The 16810-nt window shown below is 31.8% G+C and overlaps 2 protein-coding genes across 9 annotated transcripts; one reads left to right on the top strand and one right to left on the bottom strand.

Annotated features, from left to right (window-relative positions):
* Positions 1–7999: 7999 nt before the first annotated feature.
* On the top strand, positions 8000–10369 carry LOC120088638 (uncharacterized). 8 transcript variants are annotated; one of them, XM_090305754.1, is made up of 5 exons: positions 8000–8559; positions 8670–8735; positions 8823–8892; positions 9348–9540; positions 10138–10369. In XM_090305754.1, exons 1-3 carry the CDS (start codon positions 8296–8298, stop codon positions 8889–8891), a joined length of 399 nt encoding a protein of 132 aa, XP_090161880.1. In that variant the 5' UTR covers positions 8000–8295; the 3' UTR covers position 8892; positions 9348–9540; positions 10138–10369. The 8 variants fall into 8 exon arrangements, 2 of the variants coding, with proteins under 2 accessions (XP_090161880.1, XP_090161879.1); XM_090305753.1 differs by having other exon boundaries at positions 8000–8571; XR_016523789.1 differs by having other exon boundaries at positions 8001–8559; positions 8665–8735.
* Positions 10370–14834: 4465 nt separating this feature from the next.
* LOC120088791 (heat stress transcription factor A-4c-like) lies at positions 14835–16086 on the bottom strand. Its single transcript, XM_039046231.2, has 2 exons — positions 15673–16086; positions 14835–15559 (listed from the first exon to the last, which is right to left on the bottom strand). The coding sequence occupies exons 1-2, from the start codon at positions 15889–15891 to the stop codon at positions 14888–14890; spliced, it is 891 nt and encodes a 296-aa protein (XP_038902159.1). The 5' UTR covers positions 15892–16086; the 3' UTR covers positions 14835–14887.
* Positions 16087–16810: the final 724 nt, after the last annotated feature.

The raw sequence follows: 16810 nt of genomic DNA, 5'->3' as shown, positions 1-16810 counted from the left end.
TGCCAACCCTAGTGCTTTGGTGTTTCAAAGGACATGTTGTGTTTAGACATTTGATAATTGATTTGGCTAAAGACATGCAGTGTTTTTGGGCTCGAGTTTGTTGCGGCTCAATTGGTTTCCTTCGACCGATTAGTTTCTTTGTTTGTTTGTTGTTTCTTTATTCTAAAAAAAAATATATTAACCATGTAAATAGAGGTTGAACTTTGGATAAAATACAAACATTAAATAATCAAAATGTGATCTACAACGTAAGCTACACAAAACAATAATTGAGTCAATTAAATTTTTAATTTTGAACTTGTCTAGTTTTTTTTTTTTTTTTTTTTTGAAACTCTGACCTTCTGATATTACAAGTTTTATATTAGTTGAAGTAGAAATATGTTAGAATCTTCAATCAATCAAGATCTAAAATTTTCTTTAAAAAATCGAGATCTAAAATAATGTAACATTTGTTAAAAAAAAAAAATAAGGGACGTTTGGCACGTAACAAAAACACATAGTTGAGTTGAGTTGATAATTATTGTCTAGAGGTTTAAGTTATCTAGAGAGTTAAATTATTTGTGTTTGGGACACAGAGTTGAGTTGGTAATTATTATCTATGTTTGGAGTGCAGAGTTGAGTTGGGGTATACAGTTTTTCTAAATAAAATTGAAGTTGTCTTGGATTTTTTTTTTTTTTTTTAATTTCAATTTTCAACTTCTCTAAAAAGTATTTACATACTAACATATTTTTCTAAATTTTTTAAGACAAAATCACAACAAATTCCTAAAAGTAAACATATATTCAACACAAATCTTGAATTCAGTTTTTTAACACCCAATTATCATAAATATTTTAAGACACACGACTATATGTATGTGTATATATATATATATATATATATATCGGATTTCTCGGTCAACTACGTTCCCACATCTTTAGTCAACAACTTCGGCCGACCAGTGGCCACATAATGGATTTGAATTTTGTGAGAAAAATGGAAATAGATGAAATTGTGAAAATAGTTGTTTTTATTATAAATAAGTTAAATTAGGTGTAATGCAGACGCCCATTATTAGTGTTCATTGCTCATGTATCACTTATCCATTACCTCATAAGTTATTCATGTGTCTCAAGATTACACACTATTAGTGTTCATGTAATCCACCTCATAATTGTCAAACTGTCTATAAATAGTAGCTTTTTGTGGGTTTTGGAAAATACACACATTAGGCAAAGTCCATGAAAATTGGAGAAAGTGGAGAATTTAGAGAAATTTCTTGTTTTATATTTTGTTAATTTATATATTTTGTTTAATTTATTTTATTATTATATTATATTTATTTTAATATTATATTTTATTGGTATTGATACTCCCGTTGTGTTCCTCAAGTTCACAACACGTTATCAACATGAGCTCCTATCGTTTTCCTCGCTAAAAGTAGGTACTAAAGGTATGTAGGTTTTTCTCTCTTCGTTATAATTAATAAATTTAACATTATTTTGCATATTTAATATCTATTAAATTTCTAATATAAATACAATATTTTATTATCGTGCTGCCATGACAAATCTAACAAAATTAGAATTTGTCTCCCTTTATATTACTGACAGTAATAATTTGCCATGGGTACTTGATGCCGAAATCCATTTGGATACTACGAATCTTGAAGAGACTATTAAAGAATGAAATACACCATCCAGTCAGGACAAAGCAAAGCCTATGATTTTCCTTTGTCATCATCTCTATAAGGGATTGAAAATGGAGTATCTTGTGGAAAAAATTGAAAGAGAGGTATGATCATCAAGAAATGGTTATTCTTCCTAAAGCTCGTTATGAGTTGAGGCTACAAGATTTCAAATCCATAAGCGATTACAACTCCGCATTATTAAAATTAGTTCAAAATTATTGTTATGCAGAGAGAAAATTACTAATGTTGATATGTTAGAGAAGACATTTTTTACATTTCATATCTCGAATATTTTCCTGTAGCAGCAATCTCAAGAGAAAGGTTTTAAACAATATTCTGAACTAATTTCATGTCTTGTCGTGGCCAAACAAAATAACAAGTTATTAATAAAAAATTATGAATCTCGAACAATTGGGACAACTCCATTCCCTGAAGTGAATGCTGTAAATTTTAATAATAATCGTGGTCAAGGTTGTGATCGTGACAGAGGAAGAAATAATTATTATTTTCGTGGTGGTCGTTCTAATCATTCAAATTTCAAAAGAACCACACTAAATGATTATCACAAAGGAAAAGCTCTACAAAATAAGAGTTCAAAAAGTGTTGAAAATAAATGCTTCAGATGTGGAATGACTGGGTATTTGCCACGTAGCTGTTGTATGTCAAAAGACTTAGTTGATCTCTATCTAACATCTCTGAAGGAAAATGAGAAAAATGTGGAAGCAAATTTTGCATACCAGAATTATGACATATTTGACCCACCCCATATGAAAAACTTGGATGTGACGGACTTCTTTGAATCTCTTGAAGAGAAAATTGGTAGAATTGATGGAACACCAAGCGTTTCCTTTGACTTTGAACATATCTAGACTTAATGTCCTTTTTTTTTATTCATGTCCATGTTTTATTCCCCTTAGTAGATGTTAACCTTTGTATATTCCAAATTTTGTTTTTCTTATTGTAATTATTTTCTTTTAATGAAGAAAACTGGATCATTTTCATATGTTAGGTGACTAAAAAATGAGTAAAGAAGATCTATGTTTGGCAGACAATGTAACTATGCATACAATACCTAAAAGTAGAAAATATTTTTCAAAACTGAAAAATACTGGAAGCAAAAGTCAATACAATATCAGGTTTTGTAAACCTAATTGAAGGGTTTGTAAAAGAAAATATTATTTTGCCTTGAGGAACAAAATTTACCATAGACAATGCATTGTTCTCTAGTCAATAAAAAAGAAATCTACTTAGTTTTAAAGATATACGTTGCAATGGTTATCATATTGAGACTGATAGAAAGAATAATATGGAATATCTTTATATCATATCTATTGGGTTTTATGTCCTAAAAACTCGCAGTTTGTAAAATAATAAACATTTCCTATTATCAATATACTTGTTATTGATCTCATAAATTGTATGAAAGTCTAAATCCAATAAACTAAGACCCATGACTATTGTATGAGTACTTGAACTTTATGTGGAGACATAAGAGCAGATTGGGTTTGAGTAAATAAATAGTCAAAATGATCTATGGTACATGAATGAAGTTGGGTACCTTATTCTGGTAACACCATTGGATGTGGCCTACTCTGTAGTTGTTACAAAGAGTTGTAAAGTGCTACATACAATGTGATCCTAATTCGTACATGTTATGACATGAGGAGTGGGGACGTCCTATGCAATGAGTTTACATAAGATCAAGACCAAGAAATAAGTCATTCTTACTTTATAATGTTGTTTACTATTTACGACTGACTATTTCACCTAGATGACCTAGGTAACTTGATTTTAATCCTAAGCTAACTATGAACTCCTATTTATTCGGGATTGCCTTTAGATTTGCATAGTTGAGGGTTGGCTCAACAACGCCGACTCAATAAGACTCCCATTTCAGGGATAAGATCGGATAGATAGCTAGGGACATAGGGTGCAAGACGGAGTTCACACCTACCCGATTTAGGAATAGGAGAAAGGTTGTTCTCTCAAGTACTGAATCCAGGTCTTGAAACAAAGGGCCCCACCCTGTCACTCGGTTGAGAGAGTTTGGTTTAGTGATTGGATCACAAACCAGTTGATCTTAGAGGATCAGTGGGGACTTGAGGAATAAGACGTAATCTCGGGGATAAAATAGATATTTGACTCAACCGTTATTACGAACAACTTGTGAAGGGTCGACTTGCTGATTATGGTTAAATCATATAGACATAATATATCTACAGTGGGGGGAGTGCAATTATGGGCTTTAGTGAAGTGACCCATTAGTTAACCAATGGAGATTAATTTGGTCTAATGAATTTAGCCAATTAATCTCAGATCGTTAGAGCCCATGATCTGTAGGTCCGCAAGGTCCCCCTACTTGCTCGTAACGAACTAGCTCTAGAATAGCGTGATAAGTTAATTTGAAACGTTTAAATTAGAATTAAGGGATTTAGTAATTATATGAGATATAATTATATGTTTAATTTTAGAATTAAACGGAATAGGAGAATTTATATATTTAAATATATAAAGATGGATATGTGTTACGATTAATTTAATATTTGATATTAAATTAATTAAATTTTATTTAATAATTAATTTATGAAATTAATTAAATTTTCATTTTTAAAATCAAAATAGATTTTATAAAATCAAATTTTGATTTTTAGATAAAATTGAAAAATTGGAAAACCAAAAACACACAAAATGAAAAAAAAGAGTTTTTCCATTATCCATTACCTAAGTAGCTCACACATGAAAAATAAACATTGCCTTGTCTTCTCCAAGCATGAGCTACAACTCATGCAACTCTTCTCTTTGTATGTTGATCCGCAATATAATGAAGAGATTGGAGTGAAAATTGGGGATGCAATCCATAGAGAATTTTAGAGAAATTTTGGTTTGAAGAAAGGTTCTTCAACAAGGTTGGTGCAGCGAGCATTTCTCCTTCTACCATTGATTCAAGCTTGTTTTGAGTCCCACAACTCAATCTAGAGCACCAAGAGAATAGTGAGGAAGATCTTGAGGTGGTTTACAGCAAGATTTGGAGAAGATAGCAGCTGGTGAAGGAGCTTTGAAGAAGTTCTACAAGAGATATGTTTTGAAACTCATTTTTTTCTGCAAAAGCATGCTTTATATTTTGCCAAAATTAGTGAATTTTAGTGCTTAGATGATCCTTGTGCTTCCGCTACTGTTGATACAATCCTACAATATCTACTGTCTCATATACAAAAAAAAATACTGGAAGAGTTATCTAATTTATCTTCTAGATTATATTATACTTGTATACGAGTAATTAAAACATATGCAATAATGAGCCTGAAGTTCATGAATCCAAACACATTTAAAATTTAGCATGATAGATTAGGTCATCTAGGGTCCATAATGATGAGAAGAATTATTGAGAATTCAAATGGACATCCATTGAAGAGCTAGAAGATTCTTCAATCTGATGAGTTATCATATAATGCCTGCTCTCAAGGCAAATTAATCATTAAGCCATCACCATCAAAGTGGGGACTAAATCACCTGCATTTTTAGAACGAATTCATGATGATATATGTGGACCTATTAACCCGCTAAGTGGACCATTAAATATTTTATGGTATTAATAAATGCATCTAGCAAATGGTCACACTTGTGCTTATTATCATGTTGAAAACTTGCATTTGCAAGATTACTTGCTCAAGTAATTAAGTTAAGAGCACAATTTCTTGATTATACAATTAAGATCATTCGTCTTGATAATACTGATGAATTTACATCCCAAGATTTTGATAATTATTGTATGTCAATTGGATAAGTGTTGAACATCCTATAGCTCATGTTCATATACAAAATTATTTAGCAAAATCATTCATAAAACATTTGCAGTTAATTGCTAGACCATTGCTTATGAGAGCTAAGCTTCCTACATCTGTATGGGCATATTAGGCCAGTATCTTATCATAAGTACCGCCACTACAATTAGCTTTTGGCCATGAGCCAAATATTTCCCATCTAAGAATTTTTTTTATATGCAGTATATGTTCCAATTGCTTTACCACAATGTATTAATATGGGTCCTCAAAGGAGGTTAAGAATATATATTGGATATGATTCCTCTTCAATTATCAAATATCTTGAACTCCTAACGGATGATGTATTTACTGCACGATTTGTTGATTGTCATTTTAATGAGACAAATTTTCTAACATTAGGGGGAGGAATTAAGAAGTTGGAAAAATAAATTACATAGAATGCATTGTTATTGTCTCATTTAGATCCATGTGCAGATCAATGTGAACTTGAAGTTTAAAAGATAATTCATTTGCAAAATAGAGCAAATCAGTTACCAGATGCATTTATCGATGCAAAGAAAGTAACTAGGTCACATATACTAGTTACAAATGTTCCATTGAAAATTGTTATCCAAACACAATAAGTTTCACTAATGAATCTAGAACACGCCAGAAGTGTGGAAGACCAGTGGGTTCTAAAGATAAGATTCTCAAAAAAAAAAAAAAAAATTAATAGTCAAGAAGATTTGGTTGAGGATGTAAATACCCATTAATTAATTCATGACATGACTAATGAGGGAGATGGAATATAAAAAAATAATAATGAGATTTCAATAAACTATGTCATGACAGGAAAAAAATGGAACTAAACTCATGTAGTTATTGACAACATTTTTGTAATAATGTTGCTTTTGATATCATATCTGAAAATGAGGATTCTGAACCAAAATTTGTTGAAAAATGTTGACATAGAAAAGATTGGCTTCAATAGAAGCAATCAAGGCAAAATTAAACTCATTTTCAAAATGTTAGGTTTTTGGACCAGTAATCTGAACACCAGAAGGTGTCAAACCTGTGGGATACAAATGAGTATTTATGAAGAAAAGAAATGAAAATAATGAGGTCACAAGATATAAAGCAAGACTAGTTGCACGAGGTTTTTCACAAAGACCTGGTATTGATATTGAGGAAATGTATTCTCCGGTGGTGGATGCAATTACACTAAGATATTTAATTGGTCTGATTGTGTTTGAAAGTTTAGATATGCATCTTATGGATGTAGTCACAACATATTTATATGGATCTCTTGATAATGATTTTTGTATGAGAATCCCATAAGGATTCAAGGTACTTGAAAAATATAAATCAAATTCTCTGGAATTATATTCAATAAAGTTACAAAGATCACTATATGGATTGAAACAATCAGGGCGAATGTGGTACAATCGCCTGAGTGGATATTTATTGAAAAAATGATATCAAAACAATTCAATATGTCTATGTGTTTTTATAAAGAAATCACAGTCAGGACTTGCTATTATAACTGTATAAGTTGATGACTTGAATGAATATAATTAGGACTCTTGAAGAGCTTTCAAAGGCAATAGAACATCTTAAGAAAGAATTTAAGATGAAAGATCTTGGAAAAACAAAATTTTTCCTTGACTTACAAGTTGAGCATTTAGCAGATGGGATTTTTGCATCAGTCAACTTATACAAAAAAGTTTTGAAAAGGTTTTAAATGGACAAAACACATCCATTGAACATTCCAATGGAAGTTCGTTCACTAGATGTGAAGAAAGATATATTTTGACATTGAAATGATAATGAAAAACTTCTTGGTCTTGAACTACCATATCTTAGTGCAATTGAGGCACTTATGTATCTTGCTAATAATACAAGACTGGATATTATATTTTCAGTAAATTTATTGGCAAGATATAATTCTTCTCCAATAAAAAGACATTGGAACGGAATTAAGCATATACTCCATTATCTCTAAAGAACAATTTTGATCTAGTTGGTTATGCAGATTCTGGATATTTATCTGGTCTACACAAAGCTAGATTTTAAACAAGTTATCTATTCGCATGTGGAGGAATTGTTATATCATGGTGATCGGTGAAGCAAACCATAACAACTACTTCCTCAAATCATGTTAAAATTCTTGCAATTCACGAGGCTAGTCAAGAATGTGTATGTCTAAGATCAATGACTCAGCACATTCGTGGAACATGTGATTTGCCTTCTAGTAAAAATCTTCCAACGATATTATACGAAGATAACAAAGCATGCATATCTCAAATCAAAGGATGATATATTAAAGGAAATATAACAAAATATATTTCACTGAAGCTTTTCTACACTTATGATCATTATAAGAATTTTGGGTTTTAATGTCAGTTGAAAAAAGTGAAACCAGATGTATAATGTCAGTTTTTTTTTTTTTTTTTTTAAAAAAAAAGCGGATCTTTAATGTTAGTTTAAACCAACATTGAAGGTAGGCTATAATGTCCGGTTAAAACCGACATTAAAGATCCCCATTTATTTTTTTTAACTTTTGTAAAAAATCTCTCTCTTTCATTTCATTACCTTTCTTCTCTCTCCTTTCTCACTTCTCTCTTACAAATCCTCTCTTCCCCTCGAGTGTACCAATCATCTCTGGCGTTCGTGGGTTGTCATTGTGTCGTCCACATGCAGATCTAATGTTTGTGGGTTGTCGTCTGTCGTTCTCGTGCAGATCCGGCGTTCCCGTGCAGATCTTGTTGTGCAGATCGCGTTTTGCGTGTAGATCCGGCCGTCCAGATCACGTGCAAATCTGACCGTGCAGATCCGGCGTTTGCGGGTTCATCTTCCTCGTGAAAATGTCGCCTCACTTCCTTTGGAACCAGATGCCACCAATCGGAGTCCGACGACAGCCACACCAGAAGTCGGATGCCATGCCGCGATCGAGAGCACTCATAATCAGGTTCACCGCACGTCAGACGCATGTCCAGCTTTGGGTTCGCGCTGCCGTGGGTTTTTGCTTAGGCTTAACGTTTGTTCTGGGTGCAAGTAGTCAATCGCATCTCCTCATCCGCCGCCGTTTCGTGAGGTCGCCACCGGTGGATCATCAGCTGTGCCAGCTGGTGAGTTGTAAGGTAATCAATGAGTTGTTTTAGATGATTGTTCGGGTGATTTTAATTTCATGTTATGGGTCAGCCTCAGGTGATTCATTTTTGTAATGTTTCAAGGTTAGGATCGGAGGTTTCAACCAATTTTCGGCAACTGTCCAGTAGTTAATAGTCGTGTGGGAGAACTTTCAGTAAGGGAAAAAATGGTCTTGTCTTGCTAAGCGTTGTGTGTTTCTTGGGATGTTGTGTCTTTGATCTGGTTATGTGTTCGTGCTTAGGTGTGGGCTGTTTTGATGAAGTTGAAGATCAGAATTAAGACTAAGGGCAGAGGTTTCCAAGTGTACTGAGGTGAGCATTCGTATTGATTTGGAACTATGTCTGAGGTTGGAGGTGGTTGGTTGGGTTCTAAAATAAAAATATTGCATTTAAATAATATAGTTCAAAATGGTATTCTAGGCTAACTTTATAGGTTAGAACTAAAATATAAAGTCAAAGAAAAAGATAAAAACAAAGAAGAGCTTTCCACTTTTTGTATTAGCCCCCCTTAAATTGTAGTAATAGGCAATAGATGTGGAATTTCAGTGCAATGACAAAACACATTATAGTATTTCTTAAGAAAGAATTACTATGAACATTAAAAACATTCCACCGTCCTACTATAGTATTATTTCATCAACTTTGATAGTGTCACAACTCTCTCTATTCATCCTAATTTTACCTACTTTGAACTTCTTATATCGCAATATATTTAAAATAAGACAATTAACTCCATCTCGTTTGTTGTTTCCATTATTGTTCTTCAGCTGATGGAACAAAGACAAAGTGGAGAGGGAAAGTAACATTGGCGAGGAAGTTGGGTGGTCAAAAAATGTAGAAGTGGCAAAAGTGAATCCAAAACTTGCAACAATGAACAAGAAATTCAGGATGATTCATGGCTTGCCATCTTTTGCTAATATCCTGGCATTTGGTAGTCTTGCAATGCACTCATGGTATTTGGTAGGTAAAATTAATTTGTAACTAAAAAATTGTCCTTCCCCTTTTTAAGTGTATGTAATTCTACATCCATTAAGAAATTGCCTAGGGTGAATTTTGCTTATTTCAAATATTTGGAATTTGAAAGTGTTTTAAATTTAAGTTGGTTCTTAATTGGATTTTTGGGTTAAGAACTTATAATAGGTCTTATTTTTAGTTTACTTGAGTTGTCATTGAATGCAGTTGGTTAGTTTTTAACAAGTTTTGTTGGATTTGTTTTATGAAGTGTTGAATATTCGTTTTTTGAGAATTTTTGTAGTTCTATTGAGAATTTTTGTTGGTTGTGGAATATTATTGGGAGTATGTTTCTTTGAACAGGTTCAAGGTAATTTTTTGTTTTGTTGTGGTAGCATTGTTATGCTGTCGAAAATTTTCAAAATATAAGAGTAATAAACTTAGTTTCTTGATTGTTTGAGAAACACTTTTAAAACGCTTAGGTAAGTAGGTTCTACCTATTGTGGTTTGTTTTCTTGCGTGCGAACATGATCCTTGATTTACTTATTTGTTCAAATTGTTGTTTTTTACTTATTTGTTCAAATTGTTGTTTTATCTACTTTATAGGTGGGAGAATAGTCCCTAGCTCCAGAAATTGACATCAGAAAACTTGGGAAGACATCGTCGAATACTATTCATTTATCTTCAACTTATTTTTAATCATTCTAACCATTTTGTAATTCATTTATTTTGAATGCTATTCTTGTGTGCAACTTAGCATATCTACTCTACTTGTTCAATGTATAATATATATGTATACTTCATAGTTGATAAATTGGAATTTGCTATCTAAACCATATGAAGTTGATTTGGATAAAAAAAAAAAAAAAATTTATCTTGGTTTTGGAGTTAAATTATTATCCAATTCCTCTTTTGTGACTTATTGGGGATTTGTGAAAGCAATTAAGACTTTAGTTTGTGCATGTACAAGTAAAAGAAAAATATGACTTGTGTGTGTATGCGTGTGTGTGTGGCAGAAAGTAGGTTTTAAACTATTGAATATGGTGTACAATATCAATTTTAAACAACATTGAAGATGATGTACAATTTCGGTTTTAAACCGACATTGAAGATAATTCGTACTGAAATTTGGTAAGCTATAATGTTGGTTTAAAATCGACATTAAAGACCTTTTATAACCCAATCTTCAATGTCGGTTGTCAACTGACATTAAAGCCTTTTATTGTCAGTTTTAAACCGACATTAAAGCCCAAAATTCTTGAAGTGGATCTTGAAGAAAATGGCGACATCACTGTACGACAAATTTGTTTGAAAGATAACCTGGCAGACTTATTTATAAAGGTTTTACCTACCGCAACCTTTGAAAAACTAGTGCACAACCTTGGAATGCGGCGACTCAAAGATCTCAAGTGATGTTTATATGAGGGGGAGTAAATATACTTTTTAAGAGTATCAGATTATATGAAATATGTACTTTTTTTCCTTCACTAGGATTTTTTTCCTAGTGGGTTTTTTCCTAGTAAGGTTTTAACGAGACACATATTTCGTATATAATGGGCATTTAAGGGGCTATTATAAATATGTTAAATTAGATATAATGTAGATGCTCATTATTTGTGTCCATTATCCATGTGTCACTTATTTATTACCCATGTGTCACTTATCCATTACCCATGTGTTGTTCATGTGTCTCAAGATTACACACTATTAGTGTGCATGTAATCCACCTCCTACTTGTCAAATTGCCTATAAATAGTGGCATTTGGTGGGTTTTGGAAAATACATATATTGGGCAAAGTCCATGAAAATTAGAGAAAGTAGAAAATTTAGAGAAATTCCTTATTTTATATTTTGCTAATTTATTTTATTTATATATTATGTTTAATTTATTTTAATATTTATTTATTTTATTATTATATTATATTTATTTTAATATTATATTTTATTGATATCCGTATTCCCGATCCTCAAGTTCACAATAATTTTTTATACGTATAGATATCATGTAAAAGATTTAATTGTTTATACTCTTAATAATATCATTCGGTTTCATGTTTTTAAGATATAGGTTTATTTAAATGTATTTAAATGTTAACTTTTATCTTTCCAAAAAAATTAATATTTACAAAATGTTTGTTGATTTTTGAATTAGTCTATAATAGAATTGTACTATCAAACTTTAAAATGATAATGGTGACTGTAGACTTTGTTAAAGTAATTTTTTTTTTTAATACGAGCTTCAAATCATTAGGATAACAGTGAGGGACTGTTTGGGGTGCTGAGTTGAGATAAGATCTTTGGAGTTCATATGTCTGTAGAGTTCATATATCTGTGGGTTCATATGTATATGTTTGGGGTATAAAGTTATTTGGTCTGAGTTTATATGTATGTGTTTGGAGTGCAGAGTTGAGTTCATATGTTTAGATTTTCGATGCAGTTTTTTGAACTCTGTATAATATGTTTTTATGATTACTATTTTTGTTTTAAAAATTTTTTTATTCAATAATTCTACCCATTTTTGTTTGAGTAAAATATGGATTACAATTTTTTCTTTTAATTTTTAAAACTTTTCTTTCTTTCTTTTTTAGGCTATGAACAACAATTAAACCCATTACATTTCTTGTAGAAATATGGTTAAATAAAATAAGAAACTAAAGGCAAATAAAAACTTTTGATTCTAGCTAATTTTTCTCAATGAATTTCATTATCATCTTTTTTTTTTTCTTCTTCCTATTGTTAGTCTATATTTTTACTATGTCATAATTTTTTTAATTAAATCTCCCCCATCATCATAACAACCAATGAAATGTCACAACATTTCTTAAACAATTTCACTTTCATTTTCTCTAAATTTGGAGGATCATCAGAAAACAAATCTTTATTTTTCACTAATTCTTGCAGGAAAATGTTTCAAGAAAAAAATTTTCATTTTATAGTTTTTTTTTATATGCTACATACTTATCAACTACATACATACTTTTTATCTAAATATTCTTAACAGTCGTTTGCTATGTGAATTTGTTACATATAAATATTTCACTTAATGTAGGCAAAATATTTTCTTTTATATAATCAACAGCCCTACAATGTACTTTAACAGTCATCAGTCTTATAGTAGTCGAAAGTGGTTATCAAAGTTGATTATCGAAAATGATTTTTGCTAGAGTTTGTAGTCGGAGGTGGTTATCAGAGCTTGAAGTTGGTCACATGAAGGTGTATTGGAGTTGGTTGTCGAAGTTTGTCATTAGAGGTGGTTTTTGAATCTCGAAGTTGGTCGGGCGAAAGTAGTCATTAAAGTTGATCATCGAATATGATTTTCATTGAAGATTGTAGTTAGAGGTGACTGTCGAAGTCCGAAGTTAGTCGCATGAAGGTTGTATCAGAGTTGGTTGTCAGAGTTTGTCGTCGAAGGTGGTTGTCGAAGCCTCGAGTTGGCCGTTAGAGTTGCTCATTCAAAGGTGATCATCGAAGGTGATTTTCATCGAAGTTTGTAGTCAGAAGTGGTTGTCGGAGCCTACGAAGGTGGTTGTTGGAGTTGAATCGAAGTTTGTTGTTGGAGCCAATTGGTCGTCGGAGTTGGTAGCGCAAAGGTGGTCATCGTTGTTAGGTCACCGGATGTGGTTATCAGATGCCATAATTGGTTGTCAGAGTTGGTGCCACGAAGGTTGTCGAAGCTCGGATTTGGTTGTCGTAGCTGTAATCGAAGGTGGTTGTTAGAGTCCGAATTTTCGTCGTCGAAAATGTCATTGGAGGTAGTTATCGGAGTCCAAAGTTAGTCGTCAGAATTGTCATCGGATGTGGTTTTCAGAGCTCGAAGTTAATTCTCAGAGTGTGACCGTAGCCAACGGATGGAGCCATTGAAAACATGGGAAGAAGGGAGAGTTGGAGTGAGTTGATAAAATATACCAACTCAACTCCACCAACATTTAAAGTTGGTGGACCAAACAATGAGTTGGTATATTATACTAACTCAACTCAACTCATATTGATGAGCCAAATTCTATCTGAAAGAATTATTAAATGAAGTTGTCACTAGTTGCCATGGTAATGACACTTCAAAATATCGATGGTTGTTCTCATCCTATTCAGGCACAATTGCTATTTACTTTCTTAGTAGTTTTTTTATTGTACTTTTTATATTTAGAAAAGAAATTGAAAGAAAGAAAGCTTAATATGAGTTTCTTTCTTTAGTTATTATTAAATTTTAAGGTGTCTTCAAAGTCGAAGACAAAATAAAAAATGTAGTTATTAAAAACTTCCTTCAATTATTAGAATTTGGCTTAAATCTCAAACATTGTCCCAAAAAATGTAAAATTACAATAAACAATTTTCTTATGACTTTGTTTATGGGACCACTAACAGACTTTGTACCAATTAAGATAATTGTCTCACTTGTATATCATGATCCTTTGTTTTCACTCTAAACATTTAAGAGGTGTTTGGAGTGAGAACTATCCTAAAACTATAATAACTACCTCTGACTAGTAAATACTATTTCAAAATTCCAAATTAGCTACCGTCAACACTTTTTTCAAAACTCTCATTTGCTACCGTAATTACTATTTGCTACCATTTTTACTATATTACATTCATCATTATTTTTTATTGTTTGCTACAAAGTTTACTATTTCTTTCTCAAACTAAAATAATTTATACCTATTATTATAACCCAAATTAGAATGATCTACACCCCAAACACAAACGGTTACAACTCAATTATAATAATCTAATACTATAATAACCAATTATTTGTCCAAACACCCCTTAATTCTTATGGTTAAATAAGATTATTTATATAATCATTTGTTTACCCTCCTAACCTTTCGTTCTTATGGTTAAAGAAGACTATTTTGTTTTGTTTTTTAATGGACCAAGATTATTTTGTTGGTTTTTCTAATGGTGATGGATGTTAACTTAGTAATTGAATGATTATAACATCTTTACTAATATATTAAAAACACTCATGAATTTTAAACTTTTCTTTTAAAGAAAAACATTAAATAGTAAATTTAGTCTATAAGCTAGGAAGTTTGTAAAATTTCAAATCTTTTAATTTTAGGTCCATAGATTTTAACATTCTCAATTTTGTATCAATAGGTTCGATCCCATTCAATATATCATTTTTTAATTCACGAAACAACGAGACACAATATTGGGAGTCCAATAATCTATTGGACATAAAAGTAAAAGTTCCAAAATTTTTTAGACAGGATTAAAAACTTAGAAATCTATTAAATATTTTTAATTGACCAAATAGACACAAACATAAATGTTAAAAAATGCCTAGTAATCAACCATCTCTAAAACTAAAATTCTAATTCAAAAAACAAGAGTGAATCATTTACAAACAACTAATCTACCTTACAACATTGTTCCTTCTATCTAAATAAACTTCACTAATATTTGAGGACCCTGGAATTTCCGTCAAGAACTGTTCCCAAAACATATCGTTCACACCACTTCTCATTTCCCCTCCTTTTTTCACTTCCATTCCCTCCCCTTCCTTCAAAACCTTCGCCACATTACACAGCAAATCCTCACACAATCCCAATGATAATTCCAGTTTCTCCATCAGCTCCAATGGCGGAACCTTTACCTTCTTCTCATCTCTCTTAAATTCTGACCATTCTTCAACCAATAACTCATTCACTTTCCCCATTTTTCTCTTTTTGCTTTGCTCATGCCTCTGCAACTCTGCTCCCAATATTCCAATTAGCTGCTTCTGTTGATTCCCCATTTGCCATAATTGCTGACAGATTGTCTGAATTTGAAGCCCAATTTGTTCTTTTTCGTTTTCGTGTTTCTGTAATTGGGATTGGAGAATGGCCTTTTCTTGATAAAGGGTTTTGATTTTTTGCTCGAGTTCTTCTCTTTCTTGTTCTGATAATGGAGCTCCTCCATTTCCATGGCTCTGGCTATGGCTGTAGATTGGTTTTCGTCTATGGATGCTTTTTAGAAGATGTGTTCTTCCTCTTATAAACCCTTCGTTGGCGAATTCCCATTGTTCTCGATCGATTTTTCTAAATCCCTATAAAAACAGAGAGATCAGAATTTTGCTCTCAAGATTTTAAGTAAAAACAGAGAAAACAGGGAAGAGGGAAAGTGAAGATTTGGGTGCTGGAATTTGATGAGTGAACTTACATAAGTGTTTAATTGTCGAACAAAACTAGAAAAATTGTTGTGTTTGAAATAAATTGGGAGTAATTCTTGTGCGAATTCCGGTGGGTTCCAAACCACAAAGCTGAAACCACTTTGAGTCCACGATACGATGGAATTGGTCATCGGATCATCCACCATCTCATATGTTTTGGTCAGAAATGGCGGCGGAGCGGCGCCGGAGCTTCCTTCTGAGCCATCCATTTTCTCTTCACAGCTGAAACAGTAGAATCCCTGGGCTGCGGCGGCGCCACCGTGGTGAAAGTTGAAACCAGAGAGTGAGAAGGAAAGGATTAAAGAGAACAAAACGGTGAGAACTTGAGGGAAAAGGGAAAGAAAAGATGGAAAATTGAGAATTGAAGGAATGAGATTAATGGGATTTCAATTGTTGTGATAAAATGTTGAAAATGGGTGAAGGATTTATAGAGGCGGTGGAAGAAAAAGTCTAAAGGAAAGAAAAAGAGGGGCTAAAAAAGGAGTTGACCAGTGCTGTAGCAAAGGGTGAATTTTCAACTCTCAACTCTAAAGAGAAAGTCGTATGTTTCTCTATTTTATGTTTTCTTCTTTTTTTGGGATCTTTGAATGAATTTTTAAAGTCAATTTGACTGGATTAGGAAGAACTATTATTATTATTATTATTATTATTATTATTAGAGAAAAAGTATCTATAGTTTGACTTTTAAGTTGTAACAATTAAATTTTCAAAGTAATAATTTTATGGATTTAAATTCTGAATTTTGTGAGTTTATTAATTTACTAACTTTTTCAAATTTTGTTCTATATTATAGTATGGAACTTATAATTTTTATCAATTAAAATCTTAAATTATTATAAACAAATTAAGTTAGACTCTTCAAGTTACTTTAAAGAAAGTAAAATTATTTTAAATTTAAAAACAATCAAAGATATTTTTAAATATAGTAAAATGTCGCAGTTTATCTGTTATAAACGTTGATAGATACTGATAGATATTTATTAGTATTTATCAATGATAGATATTTTGGTTTATTTTACTGTATTTGAATATAGTTTTTAAATAATCATCTTTGCTTTAATTCTCATACGTGTGTAAACTTTCTCAATGTCAGTTTTGTACAAGGGGGATTAAAGTTGATGTATGAAC

This window comes from Benincasa hispida, chromosome 10, assembly GCF_027475165.1.
Source record: "Benincasa hispida cultivar pf3 chromosome 10, pf3_genome.v1.1, whole genome shotgun sequence".
In the NCBI taxonomy this organism is placed as follows: domain Eukaryota; kingdom Viridiplantae; phylum Streptophyta; class Magnoliopsida; order Cucurbitales; family Cucurbitaceae; genus Benincasa; species Benincasa hispida.
This window is presented reverse-complemented; position numbering and strand designations above follow the sequence as displayed.